The sequence below is a fragment of the Microtus ochrogaster genome, chromosome 4 (genome assembly GCF_000317375.1).
Source record: "Microtus ochrogaster isolate Prairie Vole_2 chromosome 4, MicOch1.0, whole genome shotgun sequence".
Lineage (NCBI taxonomy): Eukaryota > Metazoa > Chordata > Mammalia > Rodentia > Cricetidae > Microtus > Microtus ochrogaster.
The window spans coordinates 76,901,809-76,922,490 of NC_022011.1; the positions used below are offsets into that span (position 1 = coordinate 76,901,809).

At 39.4% G+C, this 20,682-nt stretch overlaps 1 protein-coding gene across 4 annotated transcripts in view; it reads right to left on the reverse strand.

The window, feature by feature from the left end:
• Window positions 1-20,682, reverse strand: part of Ttc21b (tetratricopeptide repeat domain 21B) — a 60,145-nt gene that overhangs the window by 22,846 nt on the left and 16,617 nt on the right. For all 4 annotated transcript variants that reach the window (XM_013346035.2, XM_005346499.3, XM_026778302.1 and 1 more), the window contains 15 exons: window positions 19,649-19,733; window positions 18,222-18,320; window positions 17,803-17,995; window positions 17,295-17,392; window positions 16,768-16,968; window positions 13,223-13,352; window positions 10,866-11,023; window positions 8,691-8,912; window positions 7,878-8,116; window positions 6,251-6,323; window positions 5,609-5,719; window positions 4,772-4,910; window positions 3,449-3,555; window positions 1,911-2,099; window positions 587-697 (listed from right to left, as the gene is read on the reverse strand). In XM_013346035.2, coding sequence (XP_013201489.1) covers window positions 587-697; window positions 1,911-2,099; window positions 3,449-3,555; window positions 4,772-4,910; window positions 5,609-5,719; window positions 6,251-6,323; window positions 7,878-8,116; window positions 8,691-8,912; window positions 10,866-11,023; window positions 13,223-13,352; window positions 16,768-16,968; window positions 17,295-17,392; window positions 17,803-17,995; window positions 18,222-18,320; window positions 19,649-19,733 — 2,155 coding nt within the window. The remainder of the gene's footprint in view (window positions 1-586; window positions 698-1,910; window positions 2,100-3,448; window positions 3,556-4,771; window positions 4,911-5,608; window positions 5,720-6,250; window positions 6,324-7,877; window positions 8,117-8,690; window positions 8,913-10,865; window positions 11,024-13,222; window positions 13,353-16,767; window positions 16,969-17,294; window positions 17,393-17,802; window positions 17,996-18,221; window positions 18,321-19,648; window positions 19,734-20,682) is intronic.

The following is a 20,682-nucleotide window of genomic DNA, read 5'->3' on the forward strand; positions in this document are numbered from 1 at the left end:
TCATCTATCCATCATCTATCTGTCTGTCTATCTATCTATCTATCTATCTATCTATCTATCTATCTATCTATCTATCATCTATCCATCATCTATCTATCTATCTATCTATCTATCTATCTATCTATCTATCTATCATCTATCCATCATCTATCTATCTATGTATCTATCTATCATCTATGTATCTATCTATCTATCTATCTATCTATCTATCTATCTATCTATCTATCTATCTATCTATCTATCTGTCGATTTACTGCTTCTGTGACTCCAGAAGTCTACTAGAATCTTACATTAACCCAGAATGTCAAATTCAGGGATTAACAGGTCTCGTGAAGGATGACCACAGAACTACACCCATCCAACATGCCCCTCAGGATCCCAAGGGAAAGCAGAGTGTAGTCTAATTTGCTGTCACTCCTGTAACTGTGTGGCTAATGAATGATCTTCAGTATTTGTCGGGAGACACGCCCATGTTAGCCATAGGTTGTTCTTCCATAAGCAAAAATGAATAGCACCTCATATCTAGTAATAGTTCTATGGTAAATTTAGACATTCCAACTGCTTGAGCAGAGAACTCCAGACTGACCATGGTGGCCGGTTCACTATCCTGGTCCCTCTGGAGAAGCAGTGCACAGTGCCGTAGGGAGGCATCAAGGTCTTCTTGGGCCAAGTATAATTGTGCCAGTTCCAACATTATCTAGGCAATGAAATCAAGACAGTCAGAAACTGGCTTCAAAATAAAATGAATGAAATGTCTGGATAAAATTAAACTTCACGTGTTTGAAACTCCTCACAATAAAAATGTCATGCACAATAGACCCAGTAAACGATAGGTACATTCATCTCTACCCCTCAGGAAAAGACTGAAAAGCAGGTGATAACTCACTTCAAAGACAGGGAGACAAAAGGCATTGCTGACCCTAAAGCTGGACACCGCATTTCAGTGCAGACTTCTCTGAAAGGACCACGGCAAAGCTCTTTAAACCTGCTGTCTCATTGTAAAGTGAGAAGGGATCAACTAACAGTGGCCACATAGGCTTCTGAGTCAGAGCTACTGTTCCTCCTCTCTTAGCCACCGCTGGACAGGGTGCCTGCCTGGAATGCCTTACTGAAGACTATCCCAGCAGTGACAACACCGAGTCACTACGGTCACCTTCAGTCCCCGCACCAGGGAACCATCCACAGATGCTGAAGTGGACAGCATGCTTACCTAACTGAATCACACTAGATTGAGATAGCCGTGATTAAAAAGGAGCTTTAAACTGAGTATGAAACCATAGATGAATATTTAAAATAAAGCAATTGCAGATTTCATTTACATTGGTTATTCCACTACAAATTTTGTGTGTGTGGTGGTGTGTGCAGGGAGGCCTGAGTTCAACATCAGGTATACTTCCCTGTTACTTTCTGTTGCATGTTAGAGATGGCCTCTCACCGATCACCAATTTAGAGAGGCTGACTTTCTAGCAATCCCGTGATCCTTCTGCTCTGACTCACCCGTGGGGTTGAGATGGGTGCTGCTGTGCCCAGCTGTTTTACACAGCTTTGTGGTGGTGTAAGGTGTCAATCTGGGTCCTTATGTTTGTGTGGCAGGCACGTCACTGATTGTGCCAACTCTGCAGTCCCTCCAGGGTAAGGCATCACCAGGCTTTTTGTTTGATTTTCTACCACTGGGGACTGAGCCCAGAGCTTGGAACATGCTAGGGAAGCAATATACTGTGGAGCTCTACCCCAGTCCCATATGCGCTCTGAAAGCTTTCCAGAAACAGTATTGATTTTCTAAAACCTGTTTTTTGCTGTTTTTTATTGTCAAATGATCTTTATTAATAATATTATGAGGCTTCTGCATCTAAGTAAATTAGATGACACCTGGAATAAAAGGTACTTACAAGTTTTGTAATAGCACTGACCTTACTATCTGTTTCACAATGAACCAGGGCCTCTTTATAAGATGTAATTGCCTTTTCATAGTCTCGCTGAGCAGCGGAGTGTTTTGCAATCTCTGCACAAATTTCAGCTGCGAAGTGCTTCTGGGAGGGAACGGCATCTGGCTGCTCCATCTGAACGCGCTTCAGTATCCGAGTCTGCAGTTCACGAGCCTAGAAAATAGTAAGCATCGAAAAAGGAGAAAGAATCAGGAAAGGGAAAGAAGCGCTTTTCGACAGGTCATATAAGAATGTAATTTTACAGTGTGATATAAATATAAATATGAGCACTGATGGTCTGTAAGCCTTATAAAGATCTCAAACATGCAGCGACTAGCAAATTAGCCAGCAGGCAGTATCTGCCCAACCAGAGTACTGCAATATTGAGTCTTTTTCTATGTTATAGGGATGAACACAGGAAAAAAAAAATCACAAAAGGAAACAGTGACAGAACAATTAGAAGATCACTAGATGCTATCAGTAAATAACTATAAATGCTAAATGTTTACTATATTAATGAAGTAAAATAATAAATTGAAATATTGGTAGATTATAAGTAACAAGTACATTGCATGTTGACAGCTTATGAACTAATTAAATATTTTTGTAAAGAAAAAGCCATACCATAACCCAATGAGGCTATTGAACTTAGTTTTTCTACTCTTGGGAATTAATGATTTATTCAGAAGGGATGGAAACAAAACACAGCAACTAGCTACCTATTGTAAAGAATTATCTCTGTTATAAGATAAAAAACTAACATAGAAATGATAGCAACAGAATGAAAAGCCCTTGAAGTTGCCTAAATGTCTCCTGATGGGCAAATCACCTGTCAGTGTACAGAAACATGCTAAGCACATGCATCTTCGAATGAGAGCTCTTCACCTGTGGAAGAATGCAAGCACATTGCTAGATTGGAAAGATTTTTTTTTTATCCATACTTCTGGCTTGGAGAACATTAATAAGCAGGAGAGAATGCCTATTGTTTAGTGCTTAATAAGCAGACTCGAACCCTGATTTATTGACATTTTTCATAAATATAAGGATTGATTAATATCTGAGAGTTACCTTAATAAACCACATTAATAGACACAAAACAGGGCATATAACCATCTTGATAGAATAATGACTTTCACTTTCTTATTAAAAATTGTTAGTAAACAAGAAAGTGGAAAAATGACTGAAAATCATTTAACTACTTTAGAAAATAACCAAAGAAATGCAAAACTTCTGCTTTGAAAATCACCGAGTACAGGAAAAAGGAGAGATGAAAGTGAGTGGAGATATTCAGTACTGAGCTCGCTCACACACGAGCTGTGCCACTTTCCCGGGTTGCTGAGCTGTAGCAGAAATAAAATGGTGGAGCATCTTTGTCTATTACAATTGCAGGGTCTTATGTGGACCATTTCTTAGGGACTGAATCTTTATTTATTTTTTTTGGCACATGCTCTGGAACTATCGGGTCAACAGGGAGTATTTTCAGCCCATCTCCCACCCTCGGCCCACAGTCACACACACCGTACCTGCTGTAATGCGGCAATTGCATCGCTGGGTCTTTCCATTTTAGAGTAGACTTTTGCTAGAAGGACTTGGGACCGCCCATCCTCCATGAGAGCTGACAGTTCATTTACTAGGAATGGAATATAAAGGGGATGATATCATCTTTAATACCTGTCCATATTTCTCTACATTAAAGAAACTGTTCTTAAAAAAGATTTTGACAATAAATAACTTAAAATTTTATATAGTTAAAGTATAGCAAAACCTTAAAAAAATTTAGGATAGTAATTGGCTAGAAGACAATGCAGAGAACCAAACAGTAATTGGCATTTGTTTTTAGACACTTATTAGCAGGCAATCTCATCAGTCACAACAAGATCGCAACTGTCATTTTTCAGTCCATAAAAATGTCTGTTGAAGCCATTAAAATAGAACAGTCTCTGCATGTGATTATGAAGGAAACTGCTTTTTTTAATTTTTAATAAGTCACCATCATTAAGGGCCCAAAGAGTAATGCTAACAGGTTTGGTTTCTAATCTAGGCTCATCTCTATTACCCTGTAGAATAATATTACCTACTAGCATGCAAGGTAAAACTTCAAGTAAGTCCAATAAATAGTCCAAACAAGGAGGCATGCCACGCCACTAAATAAGAAAAAAGTAAGCTGTTGCATCATTTATGGAGCGTACAATACAGGCTACAATCTGCTACAAATTTTCAGATACATCCTGCACCTTTAGGTCAAGCACTATTTGTCTCTCCTCTCCCTCCTCTCCCTTCCCCCTTTTCCAATAAAAATCCCCTCCACCTGAGCTCTGTCACATGGCATCTTTCTCTCAAGTGCAGCTTTTTTTTTTTCAAACATTGTCTCTGCTTCCCCATTTCTAAGATTACATTCACAAGGTGATGGGCTTCTTAAAATTTTTCTTTTAAATGTCAGTGCTAAGGATCCAAACCCAGGTCTTCGAGGAAGCACGTTAGCAATGGAGCTATCTCTGCAACCTCTCAAGATGCTTGAACTCTTTAAAAAATTAATAATTTTATAAGGCCAAAATTATAAAAGTGTTGATGTGCTTAAATACCAGTAATTGTAATTTGTATATATAATTTTGAGAAATTAAGTTCTAGTATAACACAATGAACTATTTTTTTTTATTAAATTTATTATTAGATTTAAAACACACCCATTTGGCAGAGTTGAGTTCTGAAAGAATAAAAATATATGTGAATTAGTATTACCAATCACTGTAAAAATATAAAGAAAATCAATATATAATTATGTATTAAAAAATAAATGGAATAGATTTTTCAAGCAAACTTTTTTCCAATAAGAATGACTTTCATACCAGGTTCATGAGCTAGAGAATGCTGGAGAACTTTCTCTGCTTTCTCATACAACTTCAGCCTTAGTAGAAGCTCAGCCAGGTCATAGCAAAGGCAATTCTGCTGCCCACTCTTCAGAGCTGCTTCGTAATAGGTGATTGCCTAAAGAAAGTAAGTCCATTTCAGTCAGGGCTTAAAAAAAAATCAAGGAAATTTCATACATCCCAGGCATAAGGCATACTGATAATCAGAAGTAACATATAAAGAATTTTAGGAATATATCTATGCTTCAGAGAAGTAAGTTGCTGTTCTTAGAGAATCACAGATCATATAGCAACCAGCATTTTCTTACAATAAAGGAATAATGAACAATAGCTGGTAAAATATGTTTAGAGATTATTCTAGAGGTCAGTAAGCCTTCCTAAATGCATTTGCATTTTTTAGTTGGATTTCTAGTTGCTGTACATACAAGAATACACCAAAGGAAGCACTTTATCCCTATTAGAAACAAAAAGACAACCTCCTTGAAGCTACAGCATGACAAAACTGGCACAGCCAAAAGGAAAATGATTATGCTACATTCTTTGATAAAGGAAATGTGATATTAGTGACTTTATGACCATTATTTGGTTGCAAAGATTGAAAAGAAGCTTAAAGAAATGCTCGGGTCAAAACAATCCTCGTAAAATACAACACTGAAGAAAGAAAGTCTCTGGGAAAATCTGACATGACACCAATACCAGTTTGCACACACGAATGTAGAGCTTAATATCAGCAAAGATGCAGAAAATGAAGACTTCTCCACAGCAGGTCGGGATCAGCTTGGTCCAGCAGATGTTCTGGCACTGTGAAGCAATTACCTTGGAGTAATTGTGAGTTTTGACAAGTGCTTTCCCAATTTTTCTTGCCAGTGTTCCATCTTTTGGGTTCTGATTTAATGCTTGCTCGTAGGCCACTATGGCTTCTTCAGGCTAATATTGTCAGACACAAACAACAGACATTAAAAACAAGTTAATTGGACCCATTAAAGAGCAACATTTCCATAAGGAAGCCCCTTCCGACCTGGAATACTTTTGTTTTAACACAGTATATAGTGCAGGACATAAAAGTAAATCATTCTAGATGGAAGATAGAAGTAGGCCGGATATTCATCACTGCAGGCATACCCACAGTGACCACACTCTTTGACTATAGCAACTCTGCATTTCCTGGCAGGCATCATAACTGTCAGAAGCTCTCTCTCCACCTTTCTGTTTAGAGGAAACTTCAGACACTCTTCTAGCAACATCTCTACTGCAGATAAGAAGATCGCTGAGCTAAGTCTCTATGTGGAAAACATTGTGGAAGCTAACCTTTTATTGCAATCACTAGAACTCAAATATTAAACATGATGAAAAAGCCAAATTCCCTTTAGCAGAAAGTTACACTAATTATAGAGTTCCACATGTTGTTTTTTTTTTTTTTTTAAATAAATTTGAGTTAAGTAGAATTAGAAATTTTACCTCTTGAATGTTCATGTAGGCATCACCAAGGAGCAGAAAGGACCGGGGGCTTGGTATTCTTTCAGCAATTTCTCTGGAAATTAGACCAACCCTACTTAGCATATTGAATACTGGTAACATTTACAAACCTGTTAGTTATAATGTTGGCTCATGTGCCTCAAGTGTACAGCAGCCTTTAGAATATTGCCAGCAATATCTTGCTAAAAACCACACACTCTGCGTGCATACATTTTCTGCTACATCAAATGTACTTTTAATTGACTCTTTCCATTTTCTGACATACACGGAGGAGAGTAAAGGTAGACAGTGAACAGACAGGCTCCCATTGTCTAGAGGGATTCCTTAACAGGAGGAATACATTGTGTTGTCCTCCTATACAACCTGAGCTCTCTTCGAGGTAAAAATTATTAGACGAATTACCTCAAGAATACCAAGGATCTGCTGTTTACTTAATTGCAGCAATTAGATTGCTGCTATCTTCCGGCTTCACCCTACCCCCAAGTGCTCCAATGACAAGTGTGCACCTGGCTTGCTGCTCAGCTTTAAGCATATCTTATCTAACTATTATTTGCTAGATAAAGCTAACCACTATTTCAACTTTATAGATGATGCTAAGGGTGGATTCCATTAAGGAAGGACAAAGGCCTTCCTCCTGTAGCTAATCTGAGCAAGGTAACCCTCCATAGGAAATGGGCTCCAAAGAGCCAGTTAAACAAACAAACAAACAAACAAACAAAACATGCCCCTAGCTAATCTATCAGATTTTCCTGAAACCAACCATGCTTTTCATTATCATAGCACAGCATAGCCTTTTGGTTTCTGTTTTGTTTGTGGAGATAAGAGTTTTGCTACACAACCTCACTGACCTGAAACTCTTACATAGCGCAGGCTGCTCTCAAACTCACAACAATCCTCCTGGCTCAGACTGCTGAGTGCTACAGGCCATCACACTGGGCTCTCATAGGAATAGTACAGAAAGATGAATCTGGCCCAAGAGAAGCTGCGGGTTTCTCTGAATACTTCTTACCAAGCATTTGAGTAATGTCTGGTTAGACCACAGGATATTCTGATAAGCAAAGACTGACTCAGTAAGCGAAGAATGACTCGGTCCGCTTACTCAGTCACACACAGTATGTCTGTGTGGCTACTGTTTTGTTTGTGACAAAGAACAGAAACATGTATGTAGGTACATCCCAGTAACTCTAAGGGCCTCGGTGCGACAAAGCTATTAAAGGTACTGTCCACTAGAGTTTAGAGCATACTCACTTACAATTTCCCTCTTCTCCAATAGATACACCAAGTATTAAATATGCCTGTCTGCTCCCTGAACTGGTGCCATAACATGTTGCTATTATAGAGTGTATCTAACTTTTGTCTTTTCTTTCTCCAAGCAAAGGAGTCAGAGCTAGAAGGACCATTTGGTGAGAGGATTTAAGAAACTACAAGGCCATAGAGAAGCAACCATGGTTCTGTTTTAGAATAAAGGCCTTGGTGAGAGGGGTCATGAACAGAAGGAAGAAGGGGATCACCTCCAAGAAAAGACCTATAAAAAATCTGTGACATGAAAAGATAGAGTGTAAACGAGAGTGTTCATTTCAGGAGGGAAAGGTTCCCTGTAACTACTTACCTGTAACAGGTGATATATAACATTTTCTCTTTCCTATGCTTCAGGTAAATATCTGCCATTTTCTCTTTGGCCTCTGTAAAATAAGGCTGGTCCGTTGTGACATTCCGAAGCATGTTTAACGCACGCTCTGTATCTCCTTGAGCCAGAGCCAGGTCTGCATTAGCAATAGTGACACGCAATTCTTCACACGTTCCAGAAAACTCATGGATGGCATCTTGCAAAACCTTGGCTGCCTCGTGCTGTAAAGAAAAAAATTAAAGACTCCTTCAAAACAAATTACCCCAGAGAGGAAGCTCTTCTACCTAAACACAATGACTAAGAGATGTCAGTACATTCATGGTATTTACAAAAATAAACTGATAGATTTTTACGTAAAGTCTGTAAGTGTAAGGAGACGAAAACCAGTCGAGGTTATAAATATTAGTCAAGTGATTATTTTCTTACAACCAGGATGACAGCAGTTGCTATACAGAGTCACTACTATTCCAGAAGAGAATCATAAATTGTATGACTTTATTTCATGGTGGTCAACAAGGCAGACACACTGGAAAAGTCATCCAGACAAATTACATTTAACTTCCAGGCACTTGCAGAATGCACATGCTTTACTGAAAACTAAGGAAAAAGTCTGTTGCTAAATATATACATATATATTATGTATATATTATATACATATATGTAGAAGGTTTTTCAAATAGAACTACAAATCTATGTATTACATATTACACAGGAGATTAGGGAAGTAGTACACACACACACACACACACACACACACACACACACACACACAAACTCCAATCTGAGCTAACTTACCTGTTCTCCATTTAAGCGGTGAACCTCCACCAACTCAAGAAAGATTGATAATCGATGGCTCGCATCAACCTCAGTTCTGTGCTTTGACTTCGAGGAGGCTCTGCTTTTCCTCATTCCTGGCAGGTTCATTGCCATGTGCAGAGTTTTAATTGCTTCTGCTACCTCTCCCATTTTCTTCTGTGACTGTGCTTTGATTAAATGATATAACGGGTAGTCTCTCACCTGAGGAAAAAATTAGCAGTAATTCTCTGGAGTGTACACACTGGAAAAACAGAATTAACAACCCACCAAGTATGATACAGGATTCCTGAGCATAGCTCATTTGTGATCCTATCCGCAACGTCTATTTCTGACTTTTTACTTATTCACTTCCTCATCATAATTTTAAATTAAAATTTTATTAGAAAGGACTTGCAAATTAAAAAAGAGAAAAAAAAACCCCTCACATACTGAAATTAACCAGACCCAAATACTGTACATCTTGACCAACCATGTAGAAGCCTAATCTTGCTAACTCTAATGTCCAGGGAATTTGCAACTCTAGCATCCTCCTGAGGTCTAAGAGGTTGAATAACTGATTTTTTTTTTACAGGCTAACAATTACATTATAAAATTTGAATTTTCAGTAAAGAGATATCTTTATTTGAGGCTCCTCTAGTAGTGATAGGTCTCTTAGATTTCCGGAAAAAAACCCTACATTTCTATTACTTTTACTTTTAATACTAAGTTTTACTTTTAATAATATGTTAAAAGCTACTTTTAATACAAAGGTGCTTTCCTTAAATATTGGCCTTCCCTTTTCATACTACCCCTAAACACAAAGTGAAGAATCTTCTACTTGTATCGCAGCTGTAACCGCTATACAGAGAGCACAGAAGGGGCTAACAGAGTAGATGAAGAGAAGCCAAAGGAGACGGCTACCAGAGTGGTGGATGGAAGCCACCAAAGAACAAAGGAGCCTTAGCCCTCCAGTGGCGAGAGGCTGTGCACCTGGGAACTGAATGGACCTTACTCCTCATCCTGAGACTGGTGCACAGGGCATGGGCACAGCACCGGCTGCTCCTCCATTGAGAGCTCTACTGTCCTAAGGAAAAGCAAAGCTAGCTCTGGACTCTTACTTAGAATCTGAATTGTCCAGCTCATTCAATAGTTTTCCCTCAATAATGGAGTGAACCACCAGTTTGATGCTTCTTCTACGAGTCTTAAATAGTGCTGAAAGCATTCAGGAAAAATTAACTGAAATTTTATGAATAGTAAGAAGTGTCTTTATAGCTGCAAACCACATAGTATTCATTTTGAAAATTAATGTGTATTACCTGATAATGAGTCTTAAAAAGAGATTACGAGAAAACAACTTTAAGAGGTTGTGGTGGTTCCCACCTATACTCCTAGGTCTGAGGACGCTGAGGCAGGAGGACTGCTGTAAGTTTGTAGACAGCCTGGTCTACAAAGTGAATTCCCGGCCAGCCTAACTTACAAAGAAAGATACCACCTCTAAAAAAAAAAGCAGAAAAGGAACAAAAAAAAAAAAAGAGAGAAAGAGAGAAAAGAAAGAAAAGCAAAGTTCAAGAAAAAAAATGGGCAGCAACATTTACTAACCTTACCCATAAAAGTACTTGCACAATTGTCCATGGTTCAAAATTATTGTATATATACTAATTGCTATATTTAATTCTCATTGTAACAAGTACTTACTCAATAAATTGTACAAAAAAACCCCTGAGGCTTACAAAGTCTAGAAGTTGATTCTTAATCATTAATTACCAAATTCATACAAATTTATTTTATTGCTTTGGTGTGTGTGTGTGTGTGTGTGTGTGTGTGTGTGTGTGTGTGTGTGTATGTGTGCACGTGCGTGTGTATGCTGTAATAGGTTTTCCATATTGTCCAGGCTGGCCTGGAGCTCCTGGTCGCCAGCCTCTTAAGTCGCGAGGATTACAGTTCCTACTGCCTAGGTAGTCTGACATTGTGCTGGTTGTGTTGGGGCAATTCACACTTTATTTTTAATCTTTATCAAAGACACCTGAACTTTTTCTCCCATTTCTTGTAATTTCAAAATTCTATTAAAATATTTATTGGCAAAATATTTTAGATTCAGATGTAAACCAATTGAACATGTATACATTCATTAAAAGTACAGGGTATGTCTTAACCATTTTAATCTGGAATACTTACATTAAAATTATAGCTCAGACAAAGTTCCAGGGCCTGAGAACACAGTTTGACTTTTTCTTGAGACAAATACACCTGTGCCATCAAGAGGTGGGCCTCTGCATGAGATGGGCTGCGCTCCAGGCAATGCTGCAGGTTGTTGTACGCGGCTTCGGTGTCACCTAATGGGGGAAACAGCGCCCGTGAGGCTGCGGAGTTCAGAGGTAGAACCCAGACAGGACCCAGGCTATAAGCAGCTATGGTTCTACTGTTTAAACCCTCTGTTCTTGAAGCCATGCCCCCATCCTTGAGGTAGAACCCAGACAGGACCCAGGCTATAAGCAGCTATGGTTCTACTGTTTAAACCCTCTGTTCTTGAAGCCATGCCCCCATCCTAGAGGTAGAACCCAGACAGGACCCAGGCTATAAGCAGCTATGGTTCTGCTGTTTAAACCCTCTGTTCTTGAAGCCATGCCCCCATCCTGGAGTCACCTAAGACAGGCCTCTATGTCAGACCAAGAGCAGGTCACAGCAAGCCAGGGAAAACATAAAGGATGCCAGTTGGTCCCCATTATTCCAAGCAGGACTAAAAATCTACCTTCATTTTCCTTCTAAACAGTTGTTCCTGATTGCATTAAAAGGGCTTTGAACTGTCATCATTTCTATGACAATTGTCTCCCAGAGGCTTGAGCATTTGAGCCCTTGGTGGCCAGCTGGTGGCACTGTTTGCAGAGGTTTAGAAATGGAGGCCTTGCTGGGGGAAATGCATCACTGAGGGGGCAGGGGCCATTTCTGTTTCACAGTCTGAGCTTCATGTTCGCATGCGAAGACTGATCCCAGCCTCTCGCTCCAGCCACTGCGCCTGCACTTGCTGTCATACTTCCCCACCATAATAGATCGGATCCTTCTGGACCCCTAAGGCCACGTAAACCATTTCGTCTATAAATTGCCTTCTCTTGCTGTTTTATCATAGCAATAGAAAAGTGACTAGGACAAAGACACATGCATTAATAAACCTAGAATTCTGGGGTATCACTTACACTAACAAAGAAGACACATTCTAAATCCGGGCTACATGACTGTGTGTAAAATAGGAAGAAGGCCAATGACACATTCCTGAAATTTTAAAGCATGGGACATAGATTAAAATGCCTTTAAACACCAACTGAAATATTAAATATTTTGGAAAACATCTGCTATGTATCTGGAAGTCTTACAAAATCCACTTAATTTTAAAGCATTGGTTAAGATTAATGTGTAAGAATCGTAAAGTTAATCTTGGGCTGGAAGACGGAGCTGTCAGAGGCTCTGCACAGCATCTTCAGCCTTGACTCTAGGTGCTGCTGCTGCCTTGGGACGCAGTCCATACAGACTCATTTGTGCCGTTCCCAAATACTGCCTTTAAGTAGATATAACAAGGCCTACTTCCCATCCAGCCTTCTAAGAATGGGGGGAGGAAGGGTCCTAAATTATTTTCTGTTTAAATGTACTTCACCATTACCTGTTATCTACAGAAAAAACAGAGATGAATTCAGTTTCCTAGTTCACAAGAACTCAGCCTACAGAACCCTCACAGTACCCACTGTCCCCTCAGAGGTAGAAAATTAACGGACAGATTATTGAGAGACAGCACAATGATTTACTAAACATATTGTCAAAGTCTGGCAACCAACCATCAGCAAAACCAGTAACTTTGGGATCTTTGTTACTGTAATGCCTAATACCTAGAACAACGATGGCAAAAGGGGATAAGAACACTAAGCCTGATAAACTTAAGTGTGTCAGTGGTGCTAGACTCAAAACCAAGTGGTTCTATCAATCTGTAGCTCCGACCCCAATATATTGTTACAATAATAGAGGTAAGGGGTTGAGAAAGGCCTTCATGTGTAGTGCCAATGATATGAACTACTACTCTCTCTAGTGGGTCCTTGAACGTGGTTTCACTCTTAATAGCTGCTACTGCAAGAGATTCTAAGAATCTGAAGCTTCATAAATAAATGCCTGCATTGTGTTTCCAGTATGCCCTTGGTCCACTAAAGCATACACATCCTACACTTTAATGTTTCTATTTATTCTCCAATATATTTTTAATATTTGGATGGCCTCTCTTACTTGCTGTTAGGTTTTCAAGTGAAAACTGTTTAAGAAAAAGATTAACAATAATTAATTGGAGTCACTTGTATGAACACGGGGATGAAATGATCTAAGATAACAGGTTTGGCATTTTTTTTCAGTTTCAGATGAAACACACATTCACAGACATAATACACACTGCACGTGACTGTGCTCCGTGGAGTGGAGTACAGGACCCATTTCCATCTGTCACTGCCAACACCATGACCACACTCCTCAGTTACTTTCAGAGCTAAAGTATATATCACCTGACAAATACTTCACTTTGGCCATCAAGAAGACAGCTTGCGGAAGACCTGGGACACTCCTTATAATCGTCTCCAAGACTGAAGAACAATGTCTGAGAACTGGGGAGACAGGTTGCCCGGGACCTGCAGGCTAAACAAAGCAAATCAGAGCAGTTTGCTGAGTTCCTAACTGCATTTAGCCAGGATCATATATACATTCATTTCAGTGTGACTAGAAGAAAGTGGTATTTTTAATAAAATTTCTCTTGCTTTTTTTTCATACTACCTTTGCTATATAATTGGACAAATATTAGATTATCTTCCTAGTTCATCTATGAATAGACTGTAGAAATAGTGGGTTGTGCAGTTAGAAATTAGGGATTGTTATGTAATTAATATTTTGATAACACATGAAAGCAGTTATCAGTTCAAAAGTTTTCAAAGAAACATATGTTGAAAAAAAAGAAGAGACATTTCTTGGTTAAATACCCTGCATTGCTTCACTGATGCTGCTTCCTTGACCTGAAAGATGCTGTCCCCATCCTCTTCTCCTGATGTACTATCGGCTGCATCCTTCAGGTCAGTGACTGTGCTCCTTTACAGAGGATCCCTCTGGATGAGGGCCACATGGCTAACAATAAGGTGCCACACTCCCTGTCCTATGCTGAGGCACAGAGCATGTTCTCAAGAAGATACTCGAAGTAAGACTACTGCCTAACCTCTTCAAATCCCCACAGCACACACCCTATAGTGCTTTCCACCCAGTGCTGCTGCTTTTATGGGACTTTCTGTATCTTTAAGTTCAGAATTTTATGTTTCTTTGAATTGAAACTAAGCTAATTCTTTAAAACTGTTGTGATGGTTGATAGTGACTGTCCCACTCTAAGTGCGGCGAGTCCATCCTATGAACCGGACTCCTGGACCAAATACAAAGGAGTTGAGCACCGCATTCATCTCTCTGCCTCCTGACTGGATGCAACGTAAACAGTCACCTCACATCCCTGCTGCCAGCCCTTCTCCATCGTGCCGGACTATACCTACAAACTGTAAGCCAAAATAAGCCAGCCCACCTTTCCTTCCTCCCTCTCCCCCTCCTTTATTCCTTCCAACCTTTTTTCCTCTTTCCTTCCCTCCCTTCTCTCCTTCCTTCCTTCCCTCCTTAAGTTGCTTTTATTGGGTATTTTTGTTATAGCAATAATACAAGTCACTGATACAGATTTTTCTCACCAGAGAAACAGTTAAAGTAAAAATGATGCTAAGTATCTAATAGTCACCTAGCCATCAGAGGTGGCAGCGCACGCCTTTAATCCCAGCACTCAGGAGGCAGAGGCAGGCGGATCTCTGTGAGTTTAAGGCCAGTCCGGTCTACATAGTGAGTTTTTCGGCAGTCAGGGCAAAAAGTAATCGTGTTTTGAAGAAAATGTCACCCTGCCACCTGCTAAGAAATACTGAGAACAACTCTCATTCTTTCTTATATTTTATGTTGTTTGTTATATTTTGAGACCGGGCCTCACTATGCAACCCAGGCTGACCTCACCCTCACAAAATTCTGTCACCTCTGCTACTTAAGAGCTCGAATTATAGGTGTGGGCAACTTCATCCAAATAAAACAGCCATCACTTTTACTAGGGGTTCCTATACAGTCAAATATTAAAAACAGAAGACTAGAGACAATCTTTGAGATTATACTTGTTAGGTTAGAAAGAAGAAAACGGAATGTGAAAGAGGCCAATGAAGGGGGAACAGGTAGATCTGTGGCCAGTGTTGCCTTTCTGGAATGTTCCCATGTAAACTGACCAAGTTATAACATGCCGATAAAAACTGCATTATGAGAAAAACGGGATGTGTAATTGGATTAGAGATCTAGCTACCAAGGAATATATTATTTTGTGAACTATGATTTGGTTTATCCTTAGCACAATTATCAAAGAAATCCTCTGAAGTCCTCACGGACAGAAGCCTTGTCTGTCCTTGTCTCCCCTGTGACAGTCTCACCCGTGACTTCTCCCCTCCCACCCCCACTCCCAGTCCAGTCACACTCATCCCCTCCTGTCCCCGTGGGCATCTTCATCAGCTGTTCCCTTTGTTGAGACCAGCTGCTTCCACAGGTCACCTTCACTTCCTTCCCTAAGGCCTACTCCGACCCTTTCACAAAGTTGTCGTCATCTCTCCCTGTTCTGCTGTTTCCCTGAAGCACACCCTACTATATCCAGTCTTCATAAGGTGTGTCTCCAGCCTTTAAAATATGGCCGTTGGGGCCAGAGGTATTTTTCTCCAAGCACATTTCCCCAGCTCCACACAGTGTACTGCACGTGTCATAAAACCTCTGCAGAAAGAAGCATAGGTGCTGAATGAACACTGAAATATGCACTCAACCCTCTAAGCAACTCGGATGGATGCTGCCATAGGAGACTGATCTCAATCAGCCTGAGTTAACCATCAAGAATGATTCTGGGAGAGCACAGTTTTAAGAGGATCTAAAGGCCTGGCAAATGACACGATAATAAACACTCTGCGGAGCTCCCCAGGTGAAGACCATTTTTCTTATTTTCGTTGTTCACATACCATCTAAGGCTGTAAATAGGGGGATGCTAATACCTTTGGTTTTAGCAGTGTGTATTGGGTAGAGTTATCTGAAAAGCTCTATGTTGAAATATGAGCTGAGCACAGGAAGATAGGTTAATTGCAATTACTGCCAATGCTAAGGGACTCTGTCTAATGAATGTATGCCGTGTTGGAATGGGTTCCCGGGTAGGGCACACGGGTTTCTAGGGCTACTACTCAAAACTGCTAAGGCTTTCAAAAGACCACTAATATCTCCAAGCTAAATCAAGCAGATGGCGACTGACAATCAGGTTCCATATAAAACAGATGATAAGAGCTAAAAGGAGCATGGTAATTGCAGTGTGAACCTAGAATGCAGAATGTCAAGAGAGATGAGGAGTCCTACTCTGGAACTCAAAGGCATGAGTAATAGATTAAGGTATTGTTAACTGTTAACTCTGTAGGTATAAAAAAGACAATGACTCACCTGCACTCACACAGAACAGAATGGGAATGTTGCACACAAGAAGGATCTAATCCAAAGCTAACTATCTACTTTATGAAGAGAAATGATTATTTTTAGACTAAATAAATAGATGCTCTCTATGTCATTCCAAGGAACAGAAAGAATAGTCAATGGTCCACTTTTGGCATAAAGTAGAGTTTGATTTCATATGGGAAGTGGCTTCATTGGTTTAATAAAAAGAACTGCAGATTTGAGTTTGCCTAATGTGAGATTGGCAGTTGGCATTATCAACCAGATCCAAATATGAAGCAAGCACGAGCATTAAGCTCCTTTAATACTTCTAAACTGAGAGTTCTAGGATTTAAAAAAATTTTTAAATTAGTTTTTACAAATCATTACTTTCCTTATTGGTAGTAAACATTTCTATAAAGATGGATTTAAAATGATTTCAGTTAACACAATTATGAATGCTAATTACAGGTACAGATATAGTTGAACACAGCAAAAAGAACTTGTTAGCCTGGCAGTGTAGGAGACGAGGGGCAGAATTACCTACCTGAATCGGACAGAAATTCAGATATTCAGTAACAACTTCTAGTAAGAAGTCAGGATTGAGCTTCTCAAAATACTGGATTCCAAGAGGTAAATCTTCTAAGTGTGACAAGTGAGTATTCACAACATCGTCTAACAGATTTATAACTTCCTCCTGTCGGTTATTTTTTTTGGTAGCAAGAACTGCATGCAAATACATTAATTCCTGAAAAATAAGTATATTTCACAGGTTATTCCATTTGGCTATAAAGCCATCTATTTCTGTTTAGATTTCAAATATACATGAAGTTTTATTTATAAGAAATTGTTTAAACCTTTGATATGAAATCATTAAACCTAAGTATTAGCTGCATGGAATTTTGAGATCACTGAGAAAAACATTTACTGTCAACTTGCACAGCGGTAAACTAACAAATGCAGTCGCACATTAAGTGACCGCTTCTTCACCGTCTAGAGCTGCGGCTGAACTGTCCTTTAGAGTTCACGTCTCATTACAGCAGCTGTGACCTGCCAACTGAGAAAACGCCTTACCGCGGACTTCCCCATGGACTGCTGGAATTCACTGAAGAACTCCAGCTGCTGGGCTGCATCCTGCAACTGCCCTTCCATTAGCTGACATCGGATGAGTCCTAAATCAAACAAAAGCAGTCAAGGCGTATTCCAAACAACTAAACTAAGTTAACAAAAACATTTTCTTCCTCCACAGCAATCTTGCTTTAGACTGAAAAAAACTAAAAGAAGAACACATCAGGGGCGGAGGCCGGGGAGAAAATCAGTAGCCGGGGAGTAGGTAACATCTTTTACCACACAATTCATAACTTGATAGAAGCAACCAAATGAAATCCATTCTTTCAAGATAGTATTTGTGAAAAAAATTGTTATTTTTAAAGATACATGACAGCCTCTTGTGTATAGAAGCAGCACACACACACACACACACACACACACACACACACACACACACACACACACTCTGCTTCAGTGGGCTGGCCCTTCAAGCAGGTTTCCCCTGGAGGAAACCATCTAAGCATTAGCATACCTGTGACTGCAGAGATGTTGCTTTCGTTCAGGGTCATGGCAATCCTGTACCACTTCCAGGCCTCCTTAACTTTGTCTTGCAGAATCATTTGGTAGCCAAGCTCCGTAGCAATTTCTGCTTGCTGCGGGGTTAAACTAAATGCTTTTTCTAGGAAACCTTGAACTTTTTGAAGAATGAGTTGATTACGTCCACACTGAAAAAAAAAAAAAACCAAAATAAGAATAAAACAAAACAAATCTAGACAAGAAGCCCAACAAAGACCTTTGCTTCTCTACATTAAATGCAACCTGAAGTGCACAGGATGAAAGGAAAGGGACTAAACATTATTAAGAAGGAAAAGGGCTTCCTGTCTTCTAGATACCGCATCAAGGAGGAGTGCATGGCCCATCACTAGTTGTATATTTTGGAGGCAGTCTTACGGTTCTGCTGAAGGCTATTGTAATCTTATAAAATAGTTGAGCATTCTGTGGTTCCACGACATCCAATGCACTTGCTAAATTTTCCAGCTTGGAAGCAGCCTAAAACAAGGTAAACAGTATTACCCTTAAAACAAACTAAGAAAAAAATAATCATTACATGAATATATGCTCTAATATACTATTACTGATATATTCTTAATGATTTAATTTTATTTTACATGTATGTGTGAGTGCCTGCTTGTATGTGTACATACCATGTATGTGCCTGCTGCCTGTGGAAGCCAAAAGAGGGTGTGAGATCCCTTGGAACACAGATGGCTGTAAGCTGCCACAGGGGTGCTGGGAACTGAACCCAGTTTTCTGCAAGAGCAACAACTACCACTGAGTACAGCAATACAAGAGCATCAGTCACTACTGAGCCATCTTTCCAGCTCTCTATTACTGATAAGACCTTGGGTTTTTACAAATTTCTCCTGTGTGTTATGCATGTGTGTGTGTGTATGTGTGCACTGTCTCCCCAGTGTTAGCAATACAAGCATGTGCCAGCATACCTTCTTTTATGGGTACTTGAGATCCAAACTCAAACCCTCATGTTTTTATAAAAGCACTTTAGATGCTGAGTATTTCCTCGGGTCCCCCAGTGGAATCTTATATATTGTAGGATTTCTTAAAATCAATTTGAAGCTCCAGTCTTTTTTTTTTTAAAGCTCCAGTAATTATACAAAATTATTTCTTGTAAATAACCATCATTGAATAGAAGCCTTTGCATTGGTGAAGATGGCCACAGTTATTCAACAAATGTACAAACTGAGCTCTCGCCTTAATAATGAAGGCAAGCCACAAAGGCTGTTGGAATGATAATATAGTTACAAAAATGTTACATGAACCTTTGAACTACACAGATAGCCGAGTTTATATTTGAAATGGTATCTATAATATAAAAATCATGAAAGTGGTTAGGATAAAGAATTTATTTTACGTTTTTCAAAAACAATCTTTTTTTTTATTTTATATACCAGTCCCAGTTCATAAACCAGAAACAACAGCAAATTATTTATTGTAGTTCCTGAGTTCATCTAACTCATGCAAACAATTAAACTGCAAACATACTACAAATTCTACTTTGTATAAATATGCTCAAGACAATGCTATGTACTGGCATCTTACATAAAAGATACATATACTCTACTTAATCAACCTAAAATCGTTTTGGAGAGAAGTTTCCCTGCAAATGTGTACTTTACTAGTTGGTACAAGACAATCAAGTCTTTGTAATTCTGTATTTCTAGCAACTGATTAAAAATTATAATAGCAATATTGCGAGATAGAATTTTGAGCTTCTAATGAGGATGCACACATGCATTTATAAGGGTGTGTAATGAAAATCATTGTGACACAGACAACTTAAATTGTATAACACGATTTACCTTCTCTATGTCCCCCTCCCTGCATAGATAATACAGAGCCAGCATTCTCAGAGCTTCCACGTTGTTGCTGTCCTGGAGCAGCAATCTGCAAGAAGACACGCAGTTAATGACTTTGTTTGTTTTTTTTAGGGATTAAAAGTTTGGTGCCTTGACCTTTCCATTACTCAACTAAGTAGTTTTAATGACTACTTTAAAATTAAAGTTATCTGGAACTTAAACATGAATAGGGGTTGTGCCTGTCTCATTTAATACTGTGGTAATGCTACATAAAGTATTACGTATGCTATATATCATTAACATTAATAATGTTAACTATAGTTAATTACATTATAATTAATACTATATTAACTATAAACAGCAGTGTATTAAATGTTGAGTTCAGGAGCTGGAGACAAGGTCAGTGGTTAAGAGCACCTGCTGCTCTTGCAGAGGACCTGGGTTCAGTTCTAAGTTCCTAGCAGTCTCAGTGAATCTGACACTTTCAGCTGGTCTCCATGGGAACCACAGCAAGTGGAGCACTTGCATACAAGCAGGCTTGCTTCCATGACCTTCTCCAGGTTTCTTCTCAAATGCCCTTCTCCAGTGAGACCTTCCACATCCCCTCCTGACTTCCCACTCCAGCATGCCGCCGTACTCAACCCTTTTCCTCCCTAGGACCTACGTTTAACGGCTACATAAATTAATTATGCTGCTTAGCATATGATTCATCTCTCCTTAATATCAGTTTCCTAACGTCAGAGAGACATATTGATGAAAGCGCCTATCTTAAAATACTCAGATATTGATGTAAATAAGCAAATTCAGGGTTTTTGCATAGGTATGTGTTGCATGCTATATATATGTGCTAGCATGTGTATGGGCACGTATATGTGCACATGCATGTGGAAGCCCAAAGTTGACTTCCTGTTTCTTCCCCAGTCACTTTTCACCTTATAAATTGAGACAGTGTCTTCTGCTTTGAGGACTCCTTGTCCATGCCTTCCACACATAAGACTTTATGTGGGTGAAACACCCACCCAGACTTCAGATCTGTC